The 27606-nt window shown below is 42.2% G+C and overlaps 1 protein-coding gene across 1 annotated transcript in view; it reads left to right on the plus strand.

Moving 5' to 3' along the window:
* LOC115467061 (cysteine-rich venom protein-like) overlaps window positions 1-27606 on the plus strand; it is a 129871-nt gene that overhangs the window by 90565 nt on the left and 11700 nt on the right. Inside the window, exon 7 of the mRNA XM_030198736.1 lies at window positions 25427-25515. Coding sequence (XP_030054596.1) covers window positions 25427-25515 — 89 coding nt within the window. The remainder of the gene's footprint in view (window positions 1-25426; window positions 25516-27606) is intronic.

A 27606-nucleotide genomic window follows, 5' to 3' on the forward strand; every position in this document is an offset into this window, starting at 1 on the left:
GAGGTTAAAGTGCACTCCTTTCTCTGTACTCTTAATTATGCCCTTCCTAGTTTTCCATCTACTCATATAAAAGGTTACCAGTTAGATCTAATGGCTTCTACTTTCTCTGATGAGACTGACCAAAATATGTTTTACCTGATTTAATTTGGCAAGAGGTAATATGCTCTGATTTTTTTTAGAATTTAACTTCATCTGGAAGCAAATTGCTAAGAGGGTCATTTACAAAGGCAGGCTAGTGTTTATAGTGTGCGCTAAAAATTCACGTGCGCTAAATGCTAAGATGACCATAGGAATATAATGGGTATCTTAGGGGCCCTTTTACTAAGCTGCATAAGCATCTACGTATGCCAAAATGGAGTTATCACCTAACACGTGACTTTTTCAGTAATTTCATTTTTGGCACATGTCTGATACGCGCATCCAAAAAATATTGTTTTATTTTTGGATGCACGTAACAGATGTGCGCAAACTGACATTTGACATGTGTAGATCATTACTGCATGGTTGTCATGTGAGTCTTTATCGCTAGGTCAATGACTGGCTGTAAGGTCTCAGACCCAAAATGGATGCACGGCAATTTTCATTTTGCTGCACTTCCATTTTTGGCAACAATTTTAAAAAGGCATTTTTTTTACAAGCGCACTGAAAAATGGATTCTATCAACAGGGCTATTACCAGCTTGAGGATTTGAAAATGATACCACAGGATTGCTTAAATTGACCTCTGAAAATGATTGTCTGATTTTATTAACTTTATCCTGAAAAAATTGTGCCAATTCTTCCACCTTAGGTTGTAAAGTTCTAGGAATTGTTATTATAGCATCTGTGTTTGTCAGATTTTCAAAAACTTTGAAGGTCATTGTAGAGAAGTTGAAGTTTTTAATTTCCCCCAACTAAAAACTCTTTTTTGCTTGAGCAATAGAATTGATTATTCCTATTTTTTCTTCCATTTCCTCTCTGTCTATATGATCATTTAATAATCTCAAGAGACTCACAAAACCAAGGATTGTTCACTTTTCTTATTTTTTTCCCCTTAAAGGGGGTTGCAACATCTAAAGCTCTACTGATGGTATTCACACAATTCACAGTTTTGTGATTCATTATATAATTCTGGTAAAACTGTATTCTAAAACTTGGCTAGATCAACCTTAAATATGTCCACTATGTTACCACAGAATCTAATAGACTAGAATATAATCTAATCGACAATTGGAGAAAACTTAATCATAACTTATCAAATGAGATAGCTCCCATCCATATTAAAGTTAAACTTGATAGATCAAGCAACACATGGTTAAATTCTGAACTACAGTGAAACCTCGGTTTTCATTGACTTCGGATTTCGTCGGTTTCGGTTATCGTTGATTTTTTTTTCGCAAAAATTTTGTCTTGGTTTTCATTGATTGCCTCGGATTTCATCGGCGTGACCACACAGCTAATCATGCGTTCTCACGTGTCGTTCTTCTGGGGCGTTGTTTCCGGTTGTGGGATCACACTGCTGCTGTTTTCGGACCCAAATTTTGTCGTTTTGCCACACTACTACTGCTGCTGCTGGTTGAGTGCCTGTATCAAAGTCCCTGCAGATATTAGGACCCACATTTTGTCGTTTTGCCACACTACTACTACAGCTGGTTGAGTGCCTGTATCAAAGTCCCTGCTCTCATCATGGGACCCAAAAAAGTTTTTATGGGCAGCAGTCCTTCAAAGAAGGACAGGAACACGATTGAGTTGAAGAGGGAAATCACTGAAAAATACAAGAGTGGCATTAAGATTGCTGAAATCGCCCGCATGTACGGGAAGTCACCCTCCACGATAAGTTCAATCGTTTCAAAAAAGGAAGCAATAAAGGAGGCAAAAGTAGCAAAAGGTGTGAATGCGATAGCAAAACAGATCACAAACAATTGAAGATGTGGAACAGTTATTATTAATTTGGATCAATCAAAAACAGTTAGATGGCGATTCTGTTTCTGAAGCCATCATATGTGAAAAGGCCAGGTTGCTGTGTGCCGATCTCAAAGAAAATGCCCAGGACGAGTGCTACTTCACTAAGTGATTTTAAGGCCAGCAGAGGCTGGTTCGAAAAATTCAAGAGGCGCACTGGCATACACAGTGTTACTAGGCACGGAGAAGCTGCGAGTTCGGACAAGTCTGGTGCTGAAAAATTTGTGTCTGAATTCAAAGATTACATAGAGGCTGAAGGATTCATCCCCCAACAAGTCTTCAACTGTGATGAAACTGGCCTGTTTTGGAAGAAAATGCCAAAGAGAACGTTCATTACACAGGAGGAAACGGCACTGCCAGGACATAAGCCTATGAAAGATAGGCTTACTCTTCTGTTGTGTGGTAATGCTAGTGGTGATTGTAAAGTGAAGCCCTTACTGGTGTACCATTCAGAAACTCCTAGAGTATTTAGCAGAAACAAAGTGATCAAAAGTAAACTGTGTGTGATGTGGAGAGCAAACAAGAAAGCATGGGTCACGAGGGCAATTTTCATTGAGTGGATGAATGAAGTGTTTGGCCCGAGTGTGAAAAAATACCTCCAGGAAAATCATTTGCCCCTTAAGTGCCTCCTGTTAATGGACAATGCTCCTGCACATCCTCCAGGTTTGGAAGATGCACTGTTGGAGCAGTTCAGTTTTATCACTGTGAAGTTCTTGTCCCCTAATACCACATCACTCATCCAGCCCATGGACCAGAATGTCATTTCCAATTTCAAGAAACTGTACATAAAAGCATTGTTTCAAAGGTGCTTTGAGGTGACATCAGATACAGAATTGTCCTTAAGAGAGTTCTGGAAAAAAACATTTCAACATTCTCAACTGCATCAGCCTCATAGATAAGGCTTGGCAGGGAGTGACATCCAGGACGATAAACTGTGGATGGAAGAAATTATGACCAGGATGTGTGCATGAGAGAGATTTAGAAGGGTTAGAACCTTCACCTGATGACCCTACACATGTTGTGCAGTCAATTGTTCATTTAGGTAATTCCATGGGTTTGGAGGTGAGTGGTGAGGATGTGGAAGAGTTGGTGGATGACCACAGAGAAGAACTCACCACTGAAGAGCTGCAAGACCTTCAACTAGAAGTGCAACAGACGGCAGATGAAGAAGTTGCTTCGGATAATGAGGAAGAAACAGTAGAGAATGTGCCTTCTTCAGAGATTAAGGACATCCTCTCCATGTGGAGTAAAGTATAGGTGTTTGTGGAGAAAAATCACCCAGACAAAGCTGTTGCAAGCCATGCCTGCAACTTGTTCAATGATAATGTGTTGCCCCATTTTAGGCAAATCTTAAAGAGGCGACAGAAAAACCTCTTTGGACACGTTTCTTGTGTGGCATGGGTCCAGACTGAAGCTGGTCCTATTGGCAAAAGAACAAGAAGGGAAGTGACCCCCCCCCCCCAGATTGTGTCCTTATGGAGGGGGATCCCCCTTCCAAACAATAATCTCTGCTCCTCTCTCTCCATCTTCCATACACCAAGAAGAGTCTTCAGAAAGGTAAATGCCATGTTAAATGTTCATTTATTCTATACACTAGTCTTTTTTATTCATTTAAAAGAAAAATTGCTTGTTGCCTCGGTTTTCGTCGATAGTTTTCGGATGAATTATCGACGAAAACCGAGGTTTCACTGTATTATCTCTTAAAGAAAAATGTCAAAGACTTGAAAAAAATGGCAGAAAAACATGAAACTGATCCTCGAGAAATATGGAGAAATAATGTTTGAGAATATAAATCTTGTTTACAGGCATGTAGGAGGGAATTTTATTGAAATCAGATAGGAATGGATTTGACCAAAATTAATATTTATTTCAGATCATTAAATCTTTAACCAATGTTCAATCTAACTTGTCATCCTCTTTAGAGATGACACCAGATTCTTTTCAGCTAGCTATATTTCAAAATAAAATAGAGCTCATTAGGACAGTTTTTCCCTCACTGAATGCTCTCGTTGGATTCAGATGAATTAAATATTAGGAATGAACCCATGCCAGTGGATAGAGTTTGGAAAGAATTATCCCAATAAACTGGAATGTTGTGAATGCCTTACATAAAAAAAATACTCTACTACTTACTATATTATTGATTCCAGTCCACCTTGTATCATGAAGGCAGCTCCCATGAGCTTTAAAACAGCGCTCATAATTTGTTTACAATCCCAATTGATTCAGGGTATTTTTCCTAATCAGTTAGGTGAAATTATTATTATTCCTATCTTGAAGAATGTAAAGGAATCCCTTCAATAGACTTCCAAATCAGAGACCTGTGGCTTCCATACTACTGTTTCTGAAGCTGATGGAAGGTTTGGTCTCTAATCAGCTTGTAAAATGTTTGGAAACATATGATATATTACACATGACCCAGTCTGGTTTTCATTCTAATTTTAGTACTGAAACTGTGGTAAATTCATTGTTAGATTCTTTAAGATTAGTAATGAATGATGGTCAGTGCACATTAATTCTACAGATGGACCTCTCATGCACATTTGATTCAGTTGATCATGATATTTTGCTTGGCATTCTAGATACCTTAGGGGTCCTTTTTTCCAATCTGTAGTAAAAGGGGGCCTGTGCTGGTGCTAGCACGTTTTTGATACGTACTGAGGCCCCCTTTTACCGCAGTGGGTAAAAGGTTGTATTTTTTTTTCTAAAGAAATGGCCATGCGACAAGTGAACCACTTGCCACGTAGCCATTTTAGGGGGAGCACTTACCATCACCCATTGAGGTAGCGGTAAGGGCTCCCGCACTAACATGGCAGTAACCAGGCAGCCCACGGCACTGCCCGATTATCACCGGGTAAACACAGGCATTACAAAAATAAAAATATTTTTGTAGCTCGGGAAGTGGCGCATACTGGGGGTGGGAGCCAGTGGCATAGCCACAGGTGGGCCTGGGTGGGCCAGGGCCCATCCATTTAGGGCTCAGGCTCACCCAACAGTAGCACATGTTTAGTGGTAGCTGGTGGGGATCCCAAGCTTTGCCAGCTGAAGACTTACCCCCTGATGGTAACAAAAGTGCTACTCTCCACGATACCGGCACCTGAGCACGCTCATTTTTCAGCACATGCCTGCTGCAGCCTGCCAAGGTGGAAAGAAGCGTTTTCCCGTCAGTTGAGATATTATTTTGGTGGTAGTTTGGGGGGGGGGGGGGAGAACACTTGGTGCCACCCACTTCTTGCCTAGGCCCACCCAAAATCTGTTGTCTGGCTACGCCCCTGGTGAGAGCTACTGCCAGGCTGCTGTGGTAGCCTGATGGTAGATCCAGATTCGCAAGCAGTAAGCCCGCATTGGGCATACCGCTGCTTTGTAAAAGACTCCCTAAGGTATTATAGGGAAGGTCCAAAGCTGTTTTCACAGTTTTTGACTAAAACATTTAAAGTCACAAAGGATGGTGTTTTTCTTCAGGGTGGAAAAACTCTTGTAGGGGTGCCCCAGGGCTCCCTGCTTTCCCCATTATTTATTATGTTTATGCACATTTTGGGATATGAATTTGAAAGTGCAGGATTCCTTTCCTACATATATCCTGTTGACATTACAGTGGTTCTTCCTGTAAGGGAGTCCCTCCAAATTTAGCAGGGGAGGGGGGGCAGATAACATTGACTGAGCAATCTTGAGCCAGTCAGATGTAAGAAGGGATAGTGAGTAAGGGTATAGGTAAAATTGTAGGGGTGGTGGAAATATAGGGAGGAGTAAAAGAGTGAGGGAGTAGTAGTTATTCAGGGTATTATTGATTGGGATTGCTTTTTAACATATTAGATGGGAGTAACTAATGAGGTAATTAAATTTGCTGACAACACAAAGTTATTCAAAGTTATTAAATTGCAAGAGGATTGTGAAAAATTACAAGAAGACCTTACAAGACTGGGAGAATGGGCATCTAAATGGCAGATGACATTTAATGTGAGCAAGTACAAAGTGATGCATGTGGGAAAGAGGAATCCAAACTATAGCTACGTAATGCAAAGTTCCACATTAGGAGTCACCTAAAGGGATCTCAGTGTCGTTGTTGATGATACGTTGAAACCCTTTGCTCAGTGTGCTGCGGCAGATAAGAAAGCAAATAGAATGTTAGGTATTAGGAAAAGAATGGAAAACAAAAGTGAGGATGTTATAATACCTTTGTATCACTCCATAATGTGACCTGCACCTCGAATATTGTATCCAATTCTGGTTGCCGCATCTCAAAAAAGATACAGTGGAATTAGAAAAGATAGAGAAGAGCGACGAAAATGATAAAGGGGGTGAGACGACTTCCCTATGAGGAAAGGCTGAAGCCTCTAGGGCTCTTCAGCTTGGAGAAAAGATGACTGAGGGGAGATATGATAGAGGTCTATAAAATAATGAGTAGAGTGGAATGGGTAGACGTGAATCGTTTGTTTACTCTTTCCAGAAATACTAGGACTAGGGGGCATGCGATGAATCTACAAAGTAGTAAATAATATGAAATGGAGAAAATTTTTATTCACTCAACATGTAATTAAATTCTGGAATTCGTTGCCAGAGAATGTGGTAAAGGCAGTTAGCTTAGTGGGGTTTAAAAAAGGTCTGGACGGCTTCCTAAAGGAAAAGCTCATTGACCATTATTAAACTGACGGGGAAAATCCACTGCTTATTTCTGGGATAAGCAGTATAACATGTATTGAACTTTTTGGGGATCTTGCCAGGTATTTGTGACCTGGATTGACCACTGTTGGAAACAGGATGCTGGGCTTGATGGACCTTTGGTCCGTCCCAGTGTGGCAATACTTATGTACTTATGAAATTTTGGTAGAAATTATTCGGGGTATTGTTGATTAGGATTGGTTGAGAAAGTGGCTATGTGGGAATCTAGGGAGCTGGGATTGGAAATAGGGAAGGGAGGGGTGGTTTGTGGGATTGGAATGTTAGGGTTTTTTGTTTGAATGGGAAGGAGGCAGTGTTGAGGGTGGGAGTGGGCAATAGAGGGTAGTTGGTGGGAGTGTCTTTGTTCCTTACCTTAGGAATAGTATTTTCTCTTTGTTTTAATGGTAATTGATGCCATGGAATAGCTAATTTGACAGTTGTATCATTGTGCTGTGTTGCTGTGGGTGCAGACTACAAGAGGCAGAGAAAATGTTTAATTTTGTCATTGAGTGGTATTGGCTGTGTTTCCGCAAGGTGGTGCTTGTAGTGCTGTCATTTGGAGCCCAACAGTACAGTACTGTATTTAAAGCCAGGTTTCTCTTGCGGGAGTGAAGGAATTGGCCAGGGATTTTGCTAGTTTGAGGCAGTTCCTGTCAGGAGAGAAATTTGATGTTCTATGTGTAAAAAGGAAAGTGGATTGTGGAGAGTAATAACACTGAAAAAAGTGATTGCATGTAATGAATTGTGGCTGGCAGTAAGGGGATTGGTAAAATGCAGACAAAGAGTGGGAGAAACACTGCAAGTGATTTGGCAAGGAGTGCTCCTAAAAAGAGAAAGTTAGCAAAAGGACAAAGTGGGTCAGGAGTGGCTGGTTAGGTGGGTTAGTGATCAGTGAGCTCCTGTAGTTGGGCAGTTGCTAGAGCTGCTGATGGGCATGACTCTAGTGCTGGCATTTCTTCAGGGTCAGCTGTTGATATGGCAGGATTCTTTTGAAGGGAAGTGATGTGTGCAGTGAATTCCATTATACAGCTTGAAGAGTATGGTGAGTTAGATGAGATGTTGCGGGATCCTGGTGAGGGTCTGGGTGAGCGTTTGGCTGGGTGAGTGAGAAGAGGTGAGGATGTGAGTATGGATAATGTGAGCATCAGCGGCTGAAGGATAATTTTTTGTTAGTCTTGATTGAAGCATGTGGTGAAGCGGTTGGATGTGGAGAAAAGGCAGTGCAGGGTGTCACGTGGGACTCCTATGAAGGTTTGGGAGTCTCCTGGGATTCTTTATCTTCAGATGATTCATCCTCATCTAAAGATGATCCCAGGATGGTGGTTATGGAGGGTACACAATTGTCTGCGGAGGTTTCCCAGAGGAGGGGGGATTAGTACAAATATCACACTTGGATTGCACAATTTCACCGAAATATCACCATATATTATGGAGAAAATGTATTGATTTGTTTGCCTTAATTGCAAGGGAACAGGATTTTTTCAGTAAAAATGAGGGTAAAGCTGAGTAAAAAGAAGAGGGGAAGAGTGCCGAAAACTAAATTTAACTGGTTGCTTGGTTTTCATGCTTATGCCAGTGTGTTAGGAGAGTCAAAGCTTGCCCTGTGCCCTGGCTTTTTGAGATATTCAGATATGATTCTGAGAGCTTTTAAGGCTTATGGTGGCTGGTCATGGCTCAATTATGATGAGCAATTCCATAAAGGCTTGTTGAGGGATAAGTCAGAGGCTTGGGGTTATAGAGATGTAGACATTTGGTTAACAGAGATGACTCCAGTGTGTCCTTCCTTTTTTCATGGATCCACCCCATCAGGATTTTTGGTGCTTTTGGGGGATGGGAGGATCCTCTGCAGTGCCAAATTCAGAAAAATGGGGGGGTTAGATTGCCAAGCAGTGGAGTGGGTCAGAGTGGGTTGGCTGGGCCTCGAAGAGGGGCAATTGGATGAGTGTGTTTTCAATTTAATTCAGAAAAATGTGATAGGGTGTCATGCAAATTTTTTTCCATAGATGCAGTCAATCATTGTAGGTAATCGGGTACAGTAATCGGGTATAGTAATCAGGCAAGATAATTAGATACGGTAATCGGGTACAGTAATTAGGTATGGTAATCGTGCAAGGTAATCGGGTACGGTAATCGGGCAAGAGAATCGGGTAATCAGGCACGGTAATTGGGTACAGTAATCAGGTACGGTAATCGGGCGAGGTAATCGGGTAGGTAATCGGGCAAAGTAATTATGTATGGTAATCGGGTACAGTAATCGGGCAAGGTAATCGGGTAGGTAATCGGGTATAGTAATCAGGTACAGTAATCGGGCAAGGTAATTAGGTACTGTAATCGGGTATAGTAATTATGTACGGTAATCGGGTACGGTAATCGGGCAAGGTAATCGGGTAATTGGGTACAGTAATCGGGTAGGTTAATCAGGCAAGGTAATTAGGTACTGTAATCGGGTATAGTAATCAGGTACGGTAATCGGGTACAGTAAGCAGGTATGGTAATCGGGCAAGGTAATCAGGTAGGTAATCGGGTATGGTAATTGGTACGGTAATCAGGCAAGGTAATTAGGTACGGTAATCGGGTACAGTAATTAGGTATGGTAATCGTGCAGGGTAATCGGGCACGGTAATCGGTACAGTAATCAGGTACAGTAATCGGGCGAGGTAATCGGGCAGGTAATCGGGCAAAGTAATTATGAATGGTAATCGGGTACAGTAATTGGGCAAGGTAATCGGGTATAGTAATCAGGTATTATAATCGGGTAGGTAATCGGGTATGGTAATCGGGTACAGTAATCGGGCAGGTAATCGGGTAGGTAATCGGGCAAGGTAATTGGGTAGGTAATCGGGTATAGTAATCAGGTACAGTAATCGGGCAAGGTAATTAGGTACTGTAATCGGGTATAGTAATTATGTATGGTAATCGGGCAAGGTAATCGGGTAGGTAATCGGGCAAAGTAATTATGTATGGTAATCGGGCAAGGTAATTAGGTACTGTAATCGGGTACAGTAATCAGGTATGGTAATCGGGTAGGTAATTGGGTACAGTAATCGGGCAAGGTAATCGGGTACAGTAATTGGGTATAGTAATCAGGCAAGGTAATTAGGTACTGTAATCGGGTACAGTAATCAGGTATGGTAATCGGGTAGGTAATTGGGTACAGTAATCGGGCAAGGTAATCGGGTACAGTAATCGGGTATAGTAATCAGGCAAGGTAATTAGATACGTAATCGGGTACAGTAATTAGGTACAGTAATCGGGCGAGGTAATCGGGCAGGTAATCGGGCAAAGTAATTATATATGGTAATCGGGTACAGTAATCGGGCGAGGTAATCGGGTATAGTAATCAGGTATGGTAATCGGGTATGGTAATCGGGTACAGTAATCAGGTACAGTAATCGGGCGAGGTAATCGGGCAGGTAATCGGGCAAAGTAATTATATATGGTAATCGGGCAAGGTAATTAGGTACAGTAATCGGGCGAGGTAATCGGGCAGGTAATCGGGCAAAGTAATTATGTATGGTAATCGGCTATAGTAATCGGGCAAGGTAATCGGGTAGGTAATCGGGTACAGTAATCGAGTATGGTAATCGGGTACAGTAATCGGGCAAGGTAATCGGGTATAGTAATCAGGTATGTAATCGAGTAGGTAATCGGGTATGGTAATCGGGTACAGTAATCAGGTACAGTAATCGGGCGAGGTAATCGGGCAGGTAATCGGGCAAAGTAATTATGTATGGTAATCGGGCAAGGTAATTAGGTACTGTAATCGGGTATAGTAATTATGCACGGTAATCGGGCAAGGTAATCGGGTAGGTAATCGGGCAAAGTAATTATGTATGGTAACCGGGTACAGTAATCGGGCAAGGTAATCGGGTATAGTAATCAGGTATGGTAATCGGGTATGGTAATCGGGTACAGTAATCAGGTACAGTAATCGGACGAGGTAATCGGGCAGGTAATCGGGCAAAGTAATTATGTATGGTAATCGGGTACAGTAATTGGGCAAGGTAATCGGGTACAGTAATCGGGTATGGTAATCGGGTAGGTAATCGGGTATGGTAATCGGGTACAGTAATCTGGTACGGTAATCGGGCAAGGTAATTGGGTAGGTAATCGGGCAAAGTAATTATGTATGGTAATTGGGCAAGGTAATTAGGTACTGTAATCGGGTACAGTAATCAGGTATGGTAATCGGGTAGGTAATTGGGTACAGTAATCAGGCAAGGTAATCGGGTACAGTAATTAGGTATGGTAATCGTGCAAGGTAATCGGGTACGGTAATCGGGCAAGAGAATCGGGTAATCGGGCACGGTAATCGGGTACAGTAATCAGGTACGGTAATCGGGCGAGGTAATCGGGTAGGTAATCGGGCAAAGTAATTATGTATGGTAATCGGATACAGTAATGGTTTACATCCCGTGTTTAGGTGTGGAGGGGTTGCAAGCAGTGGAAGAGGTGCGAATGGATGAGGAATTGTTTTTTTCTCCCTAGGTTTGCAAAAAGGTGCCTTCTCTGAATAATTTACATATTTTGCAGTTGTTATCCAGATGGTGTTATAGTGAGGTTTTTTTGGAAGGGTTTTTCTGAAAGTTTTTTGTATCCCATACAAAGGCCCTGTTCTTGATCATACTTGCCTCAATGTTCCTTCAATAGATTGATGCCGGTCTATTGTATATGAGAAACTTGAGGAATTGCAGCTGGGCCATTCCTTATTCCTCCTTCAGAGTACTTTGTTGTGCTTCCACTGAGAATATTTAAGAAGGAGTTGGGAAAATTCCATTTAATCCACAATCTGTCATATACACTTGGGAAGAGTGTGAATGCGTTTGACCCTAAGCTCTGTATAGTTCAGTGCACGTTGTTTGACAGCGCAGTACAGATATTGTGTGAGCTGGGTTTAAGTGTGGTTATGGCAAAAGTGGACATAGAATCAGCTTTTAGATTGCTGCTTTTACAGGCAGAGTCATTTTATTTGCTAGGCTTTTATTTTGAATGATTGTATTATTTTGATTGTCTACCTATGGAGTGCTCAATTTCTTGTGCATATTTTGAACCCTTTACATCATTTGTGCACCGAGTAGTACAGTGGGTGTCAGGTTTGGATTCATTAGTATACTATCTAGATGATTTTTTTGCTTGCCGGTCAGGCTGGGAGTTCCCATTGTGAAGATTTAGTGGCTGAATTTCAAGCTATGGCTGAGGCTATGGTGCTTCCTTTGGTGAGAGAGAAATCTGAAGGGCCTTGTTGCTGTTTAATAGTTTGGAGAATTGAATTAGATTCAATGTGAATGGGATTGAGGCTTCCTAAGAAAAAGGTGCAAGAACTACATAATGAGATTGCTATAGCAGGAAGAAAGAAAAAGATAACCTTGTGAGAAATTCAGTTGCTGGTAGGGCATTTTAAGTTTACAATGATAGTTCTCCCAATGGGATGAGTATTTGTCCATCGTTTAGTGCTGCTCACTATGTGAGTGCAATGTAAGCATTTCTTAATTCATATCACAAGGAAGACTTGCGTTTATGGATGCATTTGTTTTGTCCAATTTCAATGGTGTGAGCCTTTGGCAGCTTCCAGCGGTCTCTAATGCAGATCTGAGTTTGTTTATAGATGCTTCTGGGGGTTTAGGCTTTGGGATCTATTTTCATGGGGCATGATGTGCGCATGAGTGACCTGGCTGGTGGTGAGAGAGTGGTTGGTGTATGAATGTGTCTTTTCTGGAGCTGTTTCCAGTTTCGATAGCTCTAGTGATTTGGGGAAAAGACTTGATGTATCGGCGTGTGGTACTACACTCAGATAACACATCTGTAGTGGCAGCGATTAACCAGCAGTCTGCTTGTTGCCCATTAAAGGTTGAAATACTGCGTTTTATTATGTTTCACTGTTTAAAGTTGACAAAAACACACACACAGAGGGGGTACAATATACAAGACAAAGTCCAAAACAGCAGAAAAAGCACTAAGAGCCGTCAAAATAGGGACACAATTTTTTTTTTAATATAGCTTGAACACCAATCTTGTATTGATGACCTGACAGATTATGGAGGACTGCTTCGCATCCAACTGTGAGGAGTAGAGAATTAAACTCAGTATGCATCATGCGGGAAGGTTTCTCCATCTTGTACATCAGATCTTAATCAGAATTGCTCAAGAATAACCCATTGACCCCTGACGCAGACGCTGTGCGCCAAAACATTGCCCGTGTCGGGTCATCAATACAAGGTTAGTGTTCAAGCTATATTATTAAAAGATCTGTGTCCCTATTTTGAAGGCTCTTAGTGCTTTCTTTCTACTATTTAAAATTGAACATTTGGTTGTATGTGTGACATGTTCCGGGTGTGCATAATGATATTGCTGATGCATTGTCTCAATTTCACTGGGCACGATTTTGAGCATTGGTGCCAGAAGTGGATCAAACAATGACAACCATGCCTCTGTATCTTTGGACCTTCTTTCTTCACCCTTCAGAGCATTGTTGACTAATGCATTAGCCTTAAACATTTGGAGGAGCTATGGTGTGGGCTGGAATGATTTCAAATTGTTTTTGACGGAGCAAGGGTACCAACCAGGGCCGGTCTTAGCAAGTGCGGGGCCCTATGCAGACCAATTTGGTGGGGCCCCATCCTAGCCCCACCCCACCTTGCGGAAGTTACATCAGAGGGCGGGACTTGAGGGAAGGCCGGCCAACGAGGAAGCGAGTTTTCTGCCCTCAGACGCGAGGCACCGGCACCGCCGCTTGAAGGTTTTTTGTTTTTTTTTAAATGCTGGGTCGGGTCAGGTGAGGTGCGGGCGAAAGAAGAGGGTCGTTTGGCGGGTCGGGGAGGGAGGGGGGGGAGGTCAGACGGGAGATGTCTCAGGTGGCTGGAGGGAGGGGGAGCAGCAGGGGAACGAGGAGACTCGCGTCGCGGGACATGGGTGGAGGGCAGACGAGCGTGGTCGGCGAGGCAGAGGCGAGGCACGCCGCGCGGGGCCCCCTTAGGCGCGGGGCCCTATGCGGCCGCCTCGGTCGCCTCTGCCTAAGACCGGCCCTGGTACCAACTCTGTTTTCCTTTGCCTACATCTTGGATTGTGGAGTTTATTTAGTTCACTAAACGTCATCAGTGGTCAGTAGGAATTGTGAGCCATTAGCCAGTGCTGCATTCATTTCTGAATTGTATGGTTTCAAGCATTCAGGAAGTTTCACACTTATTAAGAAATGTATAGGTGGATATGGGCACTGTAGCTAATATTGAACAGAAATAACGGCTCGTCATCCTACTGGACATGATTTGTTACTGTGGATGTGTGGGGTGTTAAGGAATATTTGTTTTTCACTGGAAACGGTCAGTTTGTTCAAATTGGCTTTTTCAGTAGCATTGTTTGGCGCCTTCCGAGTAGGTGAGTTAGTAGAAACAGCATAGAGGAGCCAAGGGTGAAACTGGTATGCTGCACCAAGATGTGGTTCTCACTCCTAGTTTGCTGATGTTGCAGATTCACCACTCAAAAGCTGATCAGGAAGGTAAAGGTCAAAGGGTGGTGATGCATAGCTCTCCTTCTTTACTTCTTGTCCGGTGCATTGTGTTCAGGCATATATGCAGTGGTGTCCAGTTGGGAGTTTGTATAGTTGGTGCATAGTGATGGTTTCCCACTGACGTGCTATCAATTTGCAGCAGTATTGAAGCAAAGTTTATTGGCTGTTGGGGAGAAACCTCACTTATTTGGAACTCATTCCTTTAGGATTGGGGCTGCATTATTTGCAGCAATTCACAGTGGATCTCCTGCTATGTTGAAAAGGCCGAGTCAACTGAAAAGTGATTGTTAAGGGGTATGGGTGAGTTGAGTTTGGTTGGTTAATTTGTTCTTTTTTTAGTTTGTTACAAATGTGTTGCTCTGTGACAATTGCATCTGGATTTGTGGGCATATGTATATTTACTGGGTTTAGAAAAGAGTAAAGGAGTCGCGTTGGGGATCCAATTTGGGATTATCTTCTCTGGGAGTCTGGATACGATAGCTGGGTCTGCAAGGCATGTATTGTGAACTGTTTTTGCCCACATTGCTTCAAGCTAGATGATTTTCTTCTCCCCAGCTAGTGATTGTTCATTTGGGGGTAATGATATTTGTAATATAAAAGGGGGAGAACTCATACGTCTGATGAAAAAAAAAATTGTTTGCGCTTGTTACTTTCCTCTTACTCATTTTGTATGGTCTTGCATAATACCTTGGGTGGTTTGGAGGGGTGAGGAAAAGGTGACAGTTGCAGAGTGGTTGTGAAAGAGGGTTGATTCGGAGGTGACACGATTAGTGGTGGCCATGCGTGGCATGGTGTTATCACATGATTTAATTACAAGAGATTGGTCAGGTTTATATCACTCATATGGAGAATATCTTTCTGACATTAAGTTAGACATCTTCTTGAGTGATATCCAATATTTATTAGAAGCTTTTTATGGCAACAGACAGGCCGCAGCTGTTGAAATGGGGGAAGCAGTGACAAGTTAAGGCTGTCACCTCTTATGGCAGGAAAAGAAGTGGATGATACAGTATAAAGGGTTGTGTAGATGTTGTTGAATAAGTTTGGCTCAGCTAAGGCCATAATAAGTTGTTTGTTCATGTTAGTTACAAACACACATTTTTGGTGAATGCTTCTGTGACACTGCAGAGTGAGCCTTTGGATTTTTGAAACTTAAGTGCGATAACAGAGGGAATGGCTAGTTCAATACCAACTAGCTGTGAGGGGTGTGGTAAATGAAAGTTAAAATTGGGTATTATATAAGAAGTTTATATTTGTGTGATTTTATATAAAGTTGTGGCCAATGTTTTGCCACTTAATTGAGGTGTTTTAAATTATTATGCATACTGTTGATGTTTTATAAGAATGGTGAAAGTTTGGTGAGTGCCAAGTTCAGGCTTATTTGACACTTACTGAATCTTAGATGCCAAGGCATAAGTTAAAACTAAATAAGGACAAAACTAAATTCTTGCTTGAAAATGGACAGTTGGCCCATCTGAATGCTAGTGTGATTAGAGTGAATAATATAGGCTATCAATTGTCTATAACAATTAAAATCTTAAGCATTTTATTTGACAGGATGTTATCTTTAGAACCTCATGTCAATCAATTCATTAAGAAAACTTTTATTAATGCACAAATTGCGGCATATTCATAAGATCTTTGAGCGGGACCAATTTTGCTTGCTGGTGCAAGCATTATTACAATCAAAGATAGATAAAGTTACAGTAATCAATTTGGTATCCTCAAAGAATTTACTGAAAAAACTACAGACAATCCAAAATACTTCAGTTAGACTAGTTTTTTTTTCCTACCTAAGGTTAGTCATATCACACCGTTTTATATGTAAGTGCACTGGTTAACTATAGAGAAGAGAATTAAGCTTGAATTATTTTGTGTTCTGCATAAATTTGTGCATGGTAATCTACCAGCATATATGTATGCTCACTTTCATTTGGCACATTTTGACAGGGAATGTAGGAGGTGCACTAATGGAATTTTTGCTTTTCCAAGTCCTAAAGGAAAAAGGTCCATTGTATTTTTTTGTAATTCCTTTGTTTATTTAGCTGTGAAAATCTGGCAAGAACATCTTAGAGATTTACAATTAATGTTGGATTATTTAATTTTTCAAAGATCAGTCAAAATGTTTTGTTTCATAAGATATTCGGACTGATCATATAAGTTTACTGATTGTTATTCCTGGTGATGTCTCAGCTCTTTTATTGTGATCCGCTTAGATCTTCATGGTGTTAGAGGAATATAAATTTTAATGTCATGTTAAGTTACTGATGGATTTCTCAGCAGCTTTTGACACTGTAGATCACAATATCATGTTAGCATAGCTGGCAGAAACAGGTATCAAAGGCACAGTACATGCTTGGTTCAGATTCTATCAGATAGGCAGCAGTCCATACTGTTCAGCAGTACTACTACTATTTAACATTTCTAAAGCGCTACCAGGGTTACGCAGCGCTGTACAATTCAAACATAGAAGGACAGTCCCTGCTCAAGGAGCTTACAATCTAAAAGACAGGTGTACAATCTATAGACAAGTGTCCAGTCAAAGACAAGTGTAGAGTCCGAATAATAGGGCATACTATATTTCACGGACGGTTAGGTGCCGAAAGCAGCATTGAAGAGGTGAGCTTTAAGCAGAGATTTGAAGATGGGTAGGGAGGGGGCTTGGCGTAGGGGTTGAGGAAGATTGTTCCAGGCATAGGGTGAGGCAAGGCAGAATGAGCGGAGCCTGGAGTTGGCAGTGGTGGAGAAGGGAACTGAAAGGAGGGATTTGTCGTGGGAGCGGAGGTTACGGGTGGGAACATAGGGGGAGATGAGGGTAGAGAGGTAGTGAGGAGCAGTAGACCGGGTGCATTTGTAGGTAAGGAGGAGAATCTTGAATTGAATGCGGTATCTGATCGGAAGCCAGTGAAGTGACTTGAGGAGAGGGGTGATGTGAGTGTATCGGTTCTGGCGGAATATGAGACGTGCGGCAGCGTTCTGGATGGATTGAAGGGGGGATAGATGGCTAAGTGGGAGGCCGGTGAGGAGCAAGTTGCAGTAGTCAAGGCGAGAGGTAATGAGAGCTTGGACGAGAGTTCGTGTGGTGTGCTCAGATAGGAAAGGGCGAAGTTTGCTGATGTTGAAGAGGAAGAAGCGACAGGTCTTGGCAGTCTGTTGGATATGGGCAGAGAAGGAGAGGGAGGAGTCGAAGATGACTCCGAGGTTGCGGGCAGATGGGACGGGGAGGATGAGGGTGTTATCAACTGAGATAGAGAGTGGAGGAAGAGGAGAGGTGGGTTTGGGTGGAAAGACGAGGAGTTCGGTTTTGGCCATGTTTAGCTTCAGGTGACGGTTGGACATCCAGGCAGCAATGTCAGATAAGCAGGCCGATACCTTGGCCTGGGTCTCCGTGGTGATGTCTGGTGTGGAGAGATATAGCTGGGTGTCATCAGCATAAAGATGATACTGAAAACCATGAGATGAGATCAGTGAGCCTAGGGAGGAGGTGTAGATTGAGAAGAGAAGGGGTCCAAGGACAGATCCCTGGGGAACTCCAACAGATAGTGGATCTTCCTCCACCCCCATCCCCTTATCTGTTGGTGTTCCCCAGGGATCGGTCCTTGGACCCCTTCTCTTCTCAATCTACACCTCTTCCCTGGGCTCCCTGATCTCATCTCATGGTTTCCAGTATCATCTCTATGCTGATGACACCCAACTGTATCTCTCCACACCAGACATCACCGCGGAGACCCAGGCAAAGGTATCGGCCTGCTTATCCGACATTGCTGCCTGGATGTCCAACCGCCACCTGAAACTGAACATGTCCAAGACCGAGCTTATCGTCTTTCCACCAAAACCCACTTCTCCTCTTCCTCCACTTTCTATCTCAGTTGATAACACCCTCATCCTCCCCGTCTCATCTGCCCGCAACCTCGGAGTCATCTTTGACTCCTCTCTCTCCTTCTCTGCGCATATCCAGCAGATAGCCAAGACCTGTCGCTTCTTCCTCTTTAACATCAGCAAAATTCGCCCTTTCCTCTCTGAACACACCACCCGAACTCTCGTCCACGCTCTCATTACCTCTCGCCTGGACTACTGCAACTTACTCCTCACCGGCCTCCCACTTAGCCATCTATCCCCCCTTCAGTCTGTTCAGAACTCTGCTGCACGTCTCATATTCCGCCAGAACCGATATACTCATATCACCCCTCTCCTCAGGTCACTTCACTGGCTTCCGATCAGACACCGCATTCAATTCAAGCTTCTCCTTCTTACCTACAAATGCACTCAGTCTGCTGCCCCTCACTACCTCTCTACCCTCATCTCCCCTTACGTTCCCGCCCGTAACTTCCGTTCACAGGATAAATCCCTCCTCTCAGTACCCTTCTCCACCACCGCCAACTCCAGGCTCCGCTCATTCTGCCTCGCCTCACCCTATGCTTGGAACAACCTTCCTGAACCCTTACGCCAAGCCCCCTCCCTGCCCGTCTTCAAGTCTTTGCTTAAAGCCCACCTCTTCAATGCTGCGTTCGGCACCTAACCCTTACCGTTCAGTGAATCCAGACTGCCCCAATTTGACTGCCCCTATCGGACCGACCGTTCACTTGTCTATTAGATTGTAAGCTCTTTGAGCAGGGACTGTCTCTCTTTGTTAAATTGTACAGCGCTGCGTAACCCTAGTAGCGCTCTAGAAATGTTAAGTAGTAGTAGTAGTAGTAGATAGTGGGTTGGGAGTGGAGGAGGATCCATGAGAGTGTACTCTGAAGGTGCGGTGGGAGAGATAAGAGGAGAACCAGGAGAGGACAGAGCCTTGGAACACAAAAGAGGACAATGTGGCAAGAAGTAAGTCATGATTGACAGTGTCAAACGCAGCGGATAGATCGAGGAGGATGAGGATGGAATAGTGGCCTCTGGATTTGGCGAGGAGCAGGTCGTTGCAGACTTTAGAGAGAGCTGTTTCTGTCGAGTGTAGGGGGTGAAAGCCTGATTGAAGTGGATCTAGGATGGCATGAGAGGAGAGAAAACCAATGCAGCGACTGTGGATGGCGCGTTCAAGTATTTTGGAGAGGAAGGGGAGGAGAGAGATGGGGCGGTAGTTGGAGGGGCAGGTAGGGTCAAGTGATGTTTTTTTTAGGAGAGGTGTGACTACGGCGTGCTTGATGGTGTCAGGGACAGTTGCAGTGGAGAGAGAAAGGTTGAGGATGCGACAGATTGAGGGGGTGACAGTATGGGAGATGGTGTTAAGTAGGTTGGTGGGGATAGGATTGGAGGAGCAAGTGGTGCATTTCGAGGAGGAAAGAAGGCGGGAGGTTTCATCCTCGGTGATCTCAGGAAAGGAGGAGAAGGAGGCCTGGGTTGGTTGGTTGAGGGAGAGGGTTAATGGGTGGAGAGGGGGGGGTGGGGGGTGATATCAACACCATGGGCACTGACCTGTGGAGTACCACAAGGATTGATATTGTCACCTTTCTGTTCAATATCTACCTCAAGTCACTAGCTGAGCTGATTTTGTCAATGGACACTCAGTTCTACATCAATGCAGATGATGTACAACTTCTCATACCCATTGAGCCTGACTTTCAACAGCCCTGAATAAACTGACCACCTGTTTAACAGCAATTCAGGAAGGAGCTAAAGACAACAAACTTTGCTTGAACCCAAATAAAAGCATAAAACCAAGCTTCTATGTGTCCTTAATACACGTGGACATATACCTGACATCAAATCTCTTTTGGGAACTATGAACTCTCCCTCAAATCACAAGTCAGGAACCTTGGAATAGAACTAGAATCAACACGTATGCTGATCCCTCAAATCCAAGCAACCCTCAAAAGCTGCTTCTATAATTTGCAACAACTATGCTGCTTTTCTCCATACATTGAGAAGGCAAAGTCTTGTCACAACTGTGCATGCTATGATAAAATCAAGATTAGATTACTGTAATCCACTCTATACTGGTCCAACTAGAAAGGGTTTGCATCAGCTCCAGTTGATTCAGAATGCAGAAGCAAAACTGATAAGATTGTGACATGATCCCATCATACCATTTTTGCAAAAACTTCACTGGCTACCTGTACAATACAGGGCTATATTTAAAATTCTACGTCTGATCGTCAAGGCCCAGAGTGCCTGAACAGGATTTCCCTCCACACACCTCCAAGATCACTGAGGTCCTCCCAAGGAGTATCCCTAACCACACCCTCTCCAAAGGACATTATACAATGTGATACATGTCAGCGAGCCTTCTCTAGAGTAGTCCCCACACTCTGGAATGTACTCCTTGATATGATTCTCTTAACACAAGACTATCTCTACTTCAGGAAACAAGAGAAAGCTTGTTCAGGCCTTTAATGGAAGAAGTAACTAACTTGCTAGTCACACACACACATGAGGAGTAACATGGGCTGCACATACCCCTGGTTTCTATATATGGCACCCAGATTTGAATGCCCAAATTTGGGCATATGCCCAAGATGTGCACACAAGTTAACTGAGTAATGAGCCATTAACTATTAATAATTGGGTGCTAACAACCAATTATTGAAGTTAATTGGCACCACTTACAACTTCAATGTGTATCTGACTGAGCACTATTCTATAAGGCAGGGTGCCTTACTCCAATAGCGTGTAATTCAAAAGGGTTATGGCCACAAGAAGGGCATGGGCCTGTCAGGGACATTCTGAAAAGTTGTGAATGTACTTACAAAATACTGCTTCAGTGTGCCTAACTTAGGCACCAGCATTTATACTATGGTTTAGCAGGTGTGTAAGTCTGGTGCTTACAGTTAGGTGTAGGAATTGGTATTACACACTATTCTACAAAAGGCGTGCAATTTTTTTCCAGTGCATAGAATTCCCTCTATACTACAGAAGGACATGCTTATTCACTCCTACCTGACCTGAAATAATATTCAAGCACCTTTCTAACTTCTCGTGCAGTTCCTTTAAATTAGTCCCCTTATTTTCTAACTCTTGTTACTCTATTTTATCTATCTATATGTTTCATCTTTGCTTACACCCTATGCTGTGTATTAAAATGGTTTATTATGTATTGTGTTAACATTGTAATATATCATATTATGTCACTTATTTTCAAAGCATATGGACATAACAAAACGCCCAAATGGACATCCATGAGCTTGAAACATCAGAATTCCAATTTTGCAAAGGCTAAATAGGGATGTCCAACACTGCAGTAAGTCCAAATAGCAAGGAGACATGTTGTGGACATGTTTTGGGTAGGACTAGAGAGGACTAAAAATCAGGACATCCAACAATGATTACTGAACAGAAAGAAATGTTCAAACCTAAAGAGAAGGATGCCCTAAGTTAGACCTGTTTCAGTCACATCCAGGATACAAAAAGGTGCTCTGATTTAGCAGCTGATCACTGGAGGGTTTAAGGCTGTTCCTCTCCCTCTTCCCTGACATAGAAACTGAAGGGGATATCAGGTTCTATGACAGCTTCAGGTACTATGGGCATTCTTAGCAAAACAGGAAACGAGTCTGAGGAGTAGCCTAGTGTGTCACATCTGTGGTCGTGACCCCTCTAAGGCTTACCTTATTTCTGGCAGTCAGCTTCTAAGCTGGCTTTTGTCTGTTCTTCTTGAGTTAGCTCTGTCTGTGTGCTGGCTGCTTCCAGCATGGCCCTGATTGCTCCACTGTGCTGCACCTGTGTATGTTGAGCCTCTCTATGCTTCAGTATGCTTTCTGCCTGCTTCTTGGTTTGTGCTCCCCTCACCCTCCGGTGGCCAGAACCGGTGGCTGCCATAGATTGTCTTGCTGTCCCTACCCGTTCCAGGCTTCAGCCCAGTCCGGTCTGGATCTTCCAGGCTCCAGATGTGTCTTTCTTGTTTGTGCCTGAACAGCACCTGTAGTTGCCTTGAGATTGCTGCAGCTGAGAGCCTCAGGTGCTGATGGGCTTTATTAATCACCTAGAAACTTCTGTGTTTGCCTTTGCATCGTCTAAGGTCCCTGGTATGTGGGTGTGCTCTGTGCACTTCTGCCTAGTCCAGTTTTATTCTGAGTTCTTGCCTGGTTCTTGTTTGTGTGTAGTTAGCTTTGGTTTTAGTGTTTAGTTCCTAGTCTTGTTTCTGGTCTGCATTTCCTTGTCTTGTGTCTTTGTTCTTTATTAGTGGCTGCATGGCAGCTTTTAGTCCTGACTCCCTCCTGTCTGTGTTTCTGTCTTAGTGGCTGCCTGGCAGCTTGTAGTCTTGACTCTGTTGTGTGTTTCCTGCTGGTATCCAGTTCCTGCCCAGTCCGGTAAGTCCTGCCGGCCACCTGCACCCAGGAGCTCAACTCCTGGGGAAGGGTGGTCAAGTGCAGGTGAAGCCTTGATCCAGTCCTGTGTTCCAGTCCAAGTGTTCTTGTCCAGTGTGTTCCTGCTTTGCTTATCCCTGTCTGCAATCCCTGTTTTGAGTGTGTGTTAGCCCAGTGCTGATTGGGGTGGTTTTGCCTGCCACTGCCGCTCCTCGGCAACCTAGTTGCTGCTTTGAGTCCTGACATAGTGCTTAGCAGAGCTGCCAAGTGGGACCAGTTTTTGAGAGGGAGATTTTAGTACACACCTAACTCCACCTACTCTGCCTTGGTCCCACCCATTCCACCTCATGGCTCTACTCCCTACCAAGCTGTTTGAGTAGTGTGGAAGTCAACAATGCTGGCACTCTTGTGTATGCTCAGTTAAGGCACTTAGAAATGGAATATAAGATGATACCTTTTTAATGGACTAGACTAATACATTTTTGATAAGCTTTCAGAGGCCAAAACCTCCTGTTTAAGGTCATGTCAGGGCAGTATACTGTTATGGTATCATTTCTTGACCTAAGGAAGAAAATGTTAGTCTCTGAAAGCTAGTCAAAAACGTATTAATATTAATTCAATGTAAAGGGTATCACCTTGTTTTCTATTGTGTGTTTTATTTGTATTTATCAATCTTTATTAACTCAGCTACCACATTGCTTTATTCTAAATTTAAAATATTTTTCCTTTTTTTTGATGTATAGCGATTTTCTTTTTCTAATTGTGTTTGTCCCAGTTACTGGTTTCTGTTTTCCTTCATCTTCACTTAACTTTCTTGCCAAGGTTTCTTGTCCATTTGTCATTTTTCTCTTTTTTTCAGTTTTCTCCAATTTATTTTCTGCCTATCTGTCCAGATTTAATTCAATCTTACTATCCAGTCTTTAAATATCCCTCTTTTTATTTCATCTAGCTACAGTCTTTTATATCTTCCTTACCCTTGATCTCCCCTATGCCCCGTCCTTTTATTCTCTAGTCTTTCACTAACTCTATCCTATTTCTCCAACCTTCCATCCAGCATCGCCTCTCTTTCTCTCCCTACCCTTCCATCCAGCACACATAATGTATCGAAATAATGTAAGCCACCTGCAAGCCTGAAGGCTATTGAAGTGGTGTACATTCAGATACAGTAGGTATTTTTCTGTTCCTGGAGGGCTCACAATTACAAAATAAGAGTTAAAGTAGGATTTGAACCTGGATCCTTTGGTTTGCAGTCCACTGCACTAGCCATTAGGCTACTCCTCTGCCTTGCAGGAAAGCCTATATGGTCATTCTTCTAAGAATGCTGCCTGACGGATGTCCTTGTTCCTGTTTTTTACTGTTCATATGTTTGATAATCCAGTTTGTAAAATAACTGTTCATGTTGATCATGCTCAGCACACAGATATCCATCCTTTATATTTTCAAGCAGGAAATCCTAAAGTATTTCTTGTTGGAAAATACATGCGAGATGGACATCCGTTTTAGATGTTATGATCTGGATGTCTCTATTCTGACTTGGACATCCTTTCAAAAATGTTCCTCTGCACCATACTGGTAAATTAACCCTAATAAAAAAAATAAATAAACACACCATCTCCGCACTATATACAGATAGATTTCCCCTCCGAAGGGACACCACCTTGTAGTGGTGAAGGGGCTTCCGTGTTTCAATGACTCAGAGGGCTATGCTGAAGGGTTACCCATATCAGACAGGCCTCTGAGGAGAAACCAGACAAAGAATGTCCCAAATTAGGGAGAGTGGAAAGATGGTGACCTGAAGCTTGTACGCTCAACGGCCCAGCTGTCCTCTGAAGTTCTTTGTTTACTTGAAATTTCCTCTCTGCATTTGCAGTTACCTTAACAAAGAGGAAGGGGACAATGGGGGATCAGCCGCCGATGACCAGCATTTTGTCCCCTGTGCAGCAAGTGTGAGACCACTGCGTGACGAGCTGCCTACAGATGATTGGGTTGATGAGTCCTTTGATTAGCGCTAGCGAAGGAGCGTCAATGCTCTTGGACCTGGAAACAACTTCATCGCTCCTGACTCATTTAACCACCATGTCCAAAGGAGTGGAGGAGTGAGTTAGGAGTGTATGCTGAAACGGAAGCCGTTTACAGCTGAACCCGTGTTGGCGGTGCCACTCTTAAACCCGTAAGAGCTATCAGCTTAGAGTTTTTGGCTCCTGTGGAGGTTACATTGAATATCATTTTGAAGGCGCTCCAGGAGCTAACGGTGGTAGTAAATAATTTTGCTTCAGATATAATCTTATTAGTGATCTACATGGATAATTGAATTGAATCCTTTGAGAATGAAAAATTGATACAGGAAATGAAGTTCTACAGGAGTAGGAAATGGTTAAGACTTTGAAAATGATAATAGACCAGAAAAAGTTGAACAAAATGAATATTATTACAGATGATTAATAGAGATTGTTGTTTTCCCAGAGTTCCGGTTATGACTCCTAAAGTTTTTTCCTCTGGAATGATTCCTCTTAGTATATTAACTCAAAAGGAGTGAAGCCTGTGAAACTGGGAATTGGATTAGAGATTCAAGTGTTTGTATTGTTAAATAATTTCTAGTTTTAAAAGAGAAAAAAATGAAATCAGGTGTATTATTTCCACTAATATTGGACAATAAGTATGTTTCCAACGGAACTGACTGACTATACACCGTTTTGGGTTTGAAGAAGCCAACCAGACGATCAATGTGGAATAATGATTCAGATAAATAATAACTGGAGATAATCAGGTTAATACCACGTTTTCTTTGTTTACTGTTGTTTAATTGATCGCATTGTCTTGTTTCACTCTCCCTATTTCATTTTGTGGTCTAAGAAAGAGAAAGATTGTATATAATCCATTTATCTAGTTGAGATGGTTTCCCTCTAATATTGTATTAATGTACAGTCATCTCTGTATTACTGTTTGCAAGTGACCCTTGTAAAATGAAAAATTATAAATAAATGATTAAATGAAAAAAATATACAGATAGATTTAGTAAAACATGCTTTTTGAAAATGCCATCTAATTTTTGACCTGTTAAAACTACTATTACTTTTTATTAATTTTAGGGGAAATTTAAGTAACAAAATCAACAAACCATACCTGTCAGGAACACAATGTGGAGATTGCACTCAATATTGTAACAATGGATTATGCAGTAAGTATTTGAATATTAAAGTAATAAAATATTTTGTAACATATTTCTTAGGGATAGATAAACTGGTTCGGATTAAACCCAAATGTTTCCTTTTAGTCTTCTTTACAGCATGTATATTATGAAATGCCTTATATGTATATTTTCTCACCTGTATTGTTTTTCAAAAGCTTTTGAAGGACATACGCTGTTGACTTTTAACTTCCATTCAATTTAAGAAGTAATTCTATAAAGTAGGCACCGATATTTAAGAGGGAATTTATCAATGTGGGATACAATTAAGTCCAAATAGCAAGGAGAAGTGTTGTGGGCATGTTTTGGGTGGGACAAGAGAGGACTCAAAATCAGGACATCCAAAGTAATTACTGAACAGACAGAAATATTCAAGCCTATAAAGAAGGTTATCCTAAGTTAGACCTGTGTCGGTCTACAATTAAGACGAGTTATTTTACTACAACTCTATTTTAGCACGTCTCATTTTCTGCAATGAGATCTAGTTACTAATAACCCAGGTTAGCATGCATCCTAACAGTAGCCCATGTTTATAACTTCCTCCCCAAATAAGTACGTTAATGAACAGAATACTGATACGTATACATGTAAATACCAATAATCCGGTTACATGCAATTCTGTAATTATGCACATATCTTCAATAACACTGAGGGGTCCTTTTACTAAAGTGCGCTGAAAAGTGGCCTGAGCTAGTATAGGCGCGTGTTTTGGACGCGCACAGAATCATTTTTCAGCGCACCTGTAAAAATGCCTTTTTTAATTTTTGACCGAAAATGGACGTGCAGCAAAATGAAAATTGGCACGTGTACATTTTGGTTCTGAGACCTTACTGCCACCCATTCACTTAGCAGTAAGGGCTAATATGTTAACCAGGTGGTAAAGGTTTATATGCATAGAATGCCGTTTACTGCCCAGTAGGGGATGCGTGTCAAAAATGAAATTACTGCCCGGGACATGCAGTAGCCAGGCAGTAATCCCAAATTGATGCATGTTGGGTATGTGTAGGCGTCTACGCGACTTAGTAGAAGGACCCCATAGTTTGCAGGTCAGCTTCACATGAGCATAGACTGACCAGAGCATGGGTGGGACTAAAAGTTGTCAATGTAACTATATTATGTTTCATTTATTTATTTATTGGTAGCATTTATACCCTGCTCTTTCCCGCTCGATAGCAGGTTCATTGCGGCTTACAATGTTTGGTAACAAAGTGTCACAGCGATAGCACAATTGTGTGGAGTAGGACAATAGCAGGATATCTCATGAATCTAGACAGAAGGACTTGGAGATTTAAGTGACTTGATTAAGGACCCTGTTTACTAAGGTGTGTTAGTGTTTTTAGTGTGCCTACACTTAGAGCATGCGCTAACCATGTAGGCACCCATAGGGATATTGTAGGCACTTAAATGGTTAACGTGCGTACATGTACATAAGTACATAAGTGTTGCCATACTGGCACAGACCAAAGGTCCATCAAGCCCAGCATCCTGTTTCCAACAGTGGCCAATCCAGATCACAAATACCTGGCAAGATCCCAAAAAAGTACAAAACATTTTATACTTCTTATCCCAGAAATAGTGGATTTTCCACAAGTCACTTTAATAATGGTCTATGGACTTTTCCTTTAGGAAGCCATCTAAACCTTTTTTAAACTCCGCTAAGCTAACTGCCTTTACCACATTCTCCGGTAACGAATTCCATAGTTTAATAGTTAACACACATTTAAAATGTTAATGTGCCTATAACACTACTTAGTAAATAGGGCCCTAAATTTGGTCTTGGAGACCTAAACAAATTGATATTGAAGAAGCTGAAGGTGCCTTCTATCTCACAACTTTGGGACTTGCATTAGTCTAATTTATGAGCATAGTAGATGTGATTAACATATAGGATGTAAATACATATTGTGGTGTACTGCAATATGGTAATGTTTTAACTTTTATAGGTATGCTTTTTTTTAATATGGTTGATTTATAAGACTCCAACCTTAAATAAACCAAATCTGTAGCTCAAACCCGACATGGGGCCATATTTCAGTACTCATAGTAATCAGTGGTCGAAGCTAAAATTAAAACAAAAATATT

Source organism: Microcaecilia unicolor, chromosome 3, assembly GCF_901765095.1.
Source record: "Microcaecilia unicolor chromosome 3, aMicUni1.1, whole genome shotgun sequence".
NCBI lineage: Eukaryota > Metazoa > Chordata > Amphibia > Gymnophiona > Siphonopidae > Microcaecilia > Microcaecilia unicolor.